The 2,140-nt window shown below is 38.2% G+C and overlaps 1 protein-coding gene across 1 annotated transcript; it reads right to left on the bottom strand.

The window, feature by feature from the left end:
• Positions 1–386: 386 nt before the first annotated feature.
• LOC110101026 (transcription factor bHLH140) lies at positions 387–929 on the bottom strand. The gene has a single exon (XM_020828795.1). It carries the CDS (start codon positions 927–929, stop codon positions 387–389), a length of 543 nt encoding a protein of 180 aa, XP_020684454.1.
• Between the last annotated feature and the right edge of the window lie 1,211 nt (positions 930–2,140).

Genomic DNA, 2,140 nt, shown 5'->3' on the forward strand with positions numbered 1-2,140 from the left:
AGCATAAAGACTAGAAAGAAGGTTTTATGTCATTTTTTTTTTTCAAAATCTTTCAAAGAAATTACTTCATAAACTTGCAAAACATATATAAGTTAATTCCCCTCCTCAATACAAAAAAAAAAAAAAAAAAAACTGATTATGGAAGACCAGTAGTCAGTAGAAGAAGGGGAAAAAGACTGATTAAAAAGTGTGCTATTGTTCCCAAGTTTCCCCATATGTCCCTCCTAACTCCTAAACCCTACCATAGAAGAAAATAAGAAAACAGAAGCATATATAGAAATCATAACTATATATATGAGAATATATACCTTACATAACATACATATAGCCCTACATATATAGAAAGAAAGCAAGCTACAGACACATTTATATATAGAGATAGAGACCTAATAGTTGAAACCATAATGATCAGTAGCCATCTGTTGTTCACCTTGGAAACTACCATTCACAAAATTTGGAACAGCAGGCATTACTGAATCCACCATGGAATCATTTAAAATCACCTGAGGAAAAGAAGGAGATGCAGTCATAGCATTGGAGTTAGAAGTCAAAGCCAAAGGAGAAGACTCCTCATGACCATGAAGCATCATAGTTGCTTGATGAAGCCATATCTGAGCCTTAAGGAACTTAACATAGTGGATAGCTTCCTCAAGCATGGAGACTGTATCCATCTTGCTCCCTCCTGGAACCAAGCTCTTAAGAATCCGGAACCGGTCGCTTATCCGATGACGCCGTTCTCTCGCCGCCACGCTCTGCGGGTCTGTCGATAGCTTCGTTCCACCGCCGCTCCCACCTCCACGCTTCGGAGCTGGAACGGCGATTGCCTTCTTTCTCTCCTTGTGGAGGAGATGGTGGTTTTGAAGTGGTGGTGGGGAGGAAGAGGAGGAAGAAGGGGCTTGCTGATTGTAATAGTTGAAGAAGCTCTCCATGAGTGATAACTAGGTGGGGGTTAGTGTTTCTTAGGTTTTGGCTTGTTTTTGAGGCTTTCTCTAGCTTATCACAGCGGAGATATTTATATAAATAGACATGAGAAAGAGAAAGAGAGAGAGAGGAGCATTGAAGAAGAGATTAGTCAAGTGAGTCAGGAGTTATCTGGCGTGGGATACGGGGGGCCGGGAGGAGCTGGACTGTATACGGAAACCTAGCTAGGGTTTTGGTGGAGCAGTGGGGGAGAGGAACCAGGGGTTAGGGTTTGGAAGAAAGTACAAATAAAAGCTATTGTTTCTCTGTGTCTTCATCATTTTTACTTCTACAATAATGTAGAAATAATTTCTTGGGTTTGAGTTTTCATTCAAACAGTACGATGGACCAACCGATATATGATTTTCTTTATTTTTTTTTTCTGATTATATTTTTCTTGTGATAAATATAAAACTCATATGATCAACTTAATCAAGAGATCCGGAGAAGGATACGTCTACTTCATTCATGTGTAGCGTATGAATATAATGTCTTAGGGTAGAGCTCGCAATGTCATGTCAAAGGTGCAGCATGTATGTGGATCAGCAGAATAGGTAAGCGCATAGCAAATTCCTTGATATTTTATATACTAATATGATATACATTAGTATTAGCTATGGGTGTAAAAAAGACAAATCAGATTAAAAAAAAAAAGAGAAATGAAGTTAACACATAATAACTAGTTTATCAAAAAGTTAATATTTTTACAGTATTTTATAGCAACGATTTTAAAACTGCTATAATAGATAATGAATTTAATTATCTCTGACATGAAGTAATTCATTTAGTATTTTTTCTTTAATTTTTTTCTTATTCAAAACAAATGATCGAGTAGGGTTCGAGTCATTTCATGAGTTGCCAGTGGATCAAGTTCGGGTCGTTTTTTTACACATTTATGAAATGACAAAATTTTAAAAGTTATATTAGTTGAAGTTTAATAAGGAGAAAGAGCGCGTTGGTGAAGAAATTAGCGCACACAACCCAGTCATTAGTTTTTCTTATCGACTTGTTTGCCACTTGTCGTCCACCTCCACCATGGCATCACAGCTAGTCGGTAGGGTTGAGCTGGTCAGGCGATCTGGTCGGGAGATAGAGGTGGCTCGGTGGGTCTCGGTCTGGAGGAGAAAACTTGGGAACACCTCATTGAAGCAGTTGAAATTGCAAGTGTTGATAGTCCTTG

This window comes from Dendrobium catenatum, unplaced genomic scaffold (assembly GCF_001605985.2).
Source record: "Dendrobium catenatum unplaced genomic scaffold, ASM160598v2 fragScaff_scaffold_1553, whole genome shotgun sequence".
Classification (NCBI taxonomy): Eukaryota; Viridiplantae; Streptophyta; class Magnoliopsida; order Asparagales; family Orchidaceae; genus Dendrobium; species Dendrobium catenatum.

Excerpts from the sequence above, each read along its gene's own strand:
- LOC110101026 (XM_020828795.1), bottom strand. The coding sequence starts at position 929 with ATGGAGAGCTTCTTCAACTATTACAATCAGCAAGCCCCTTCTTCCTCC.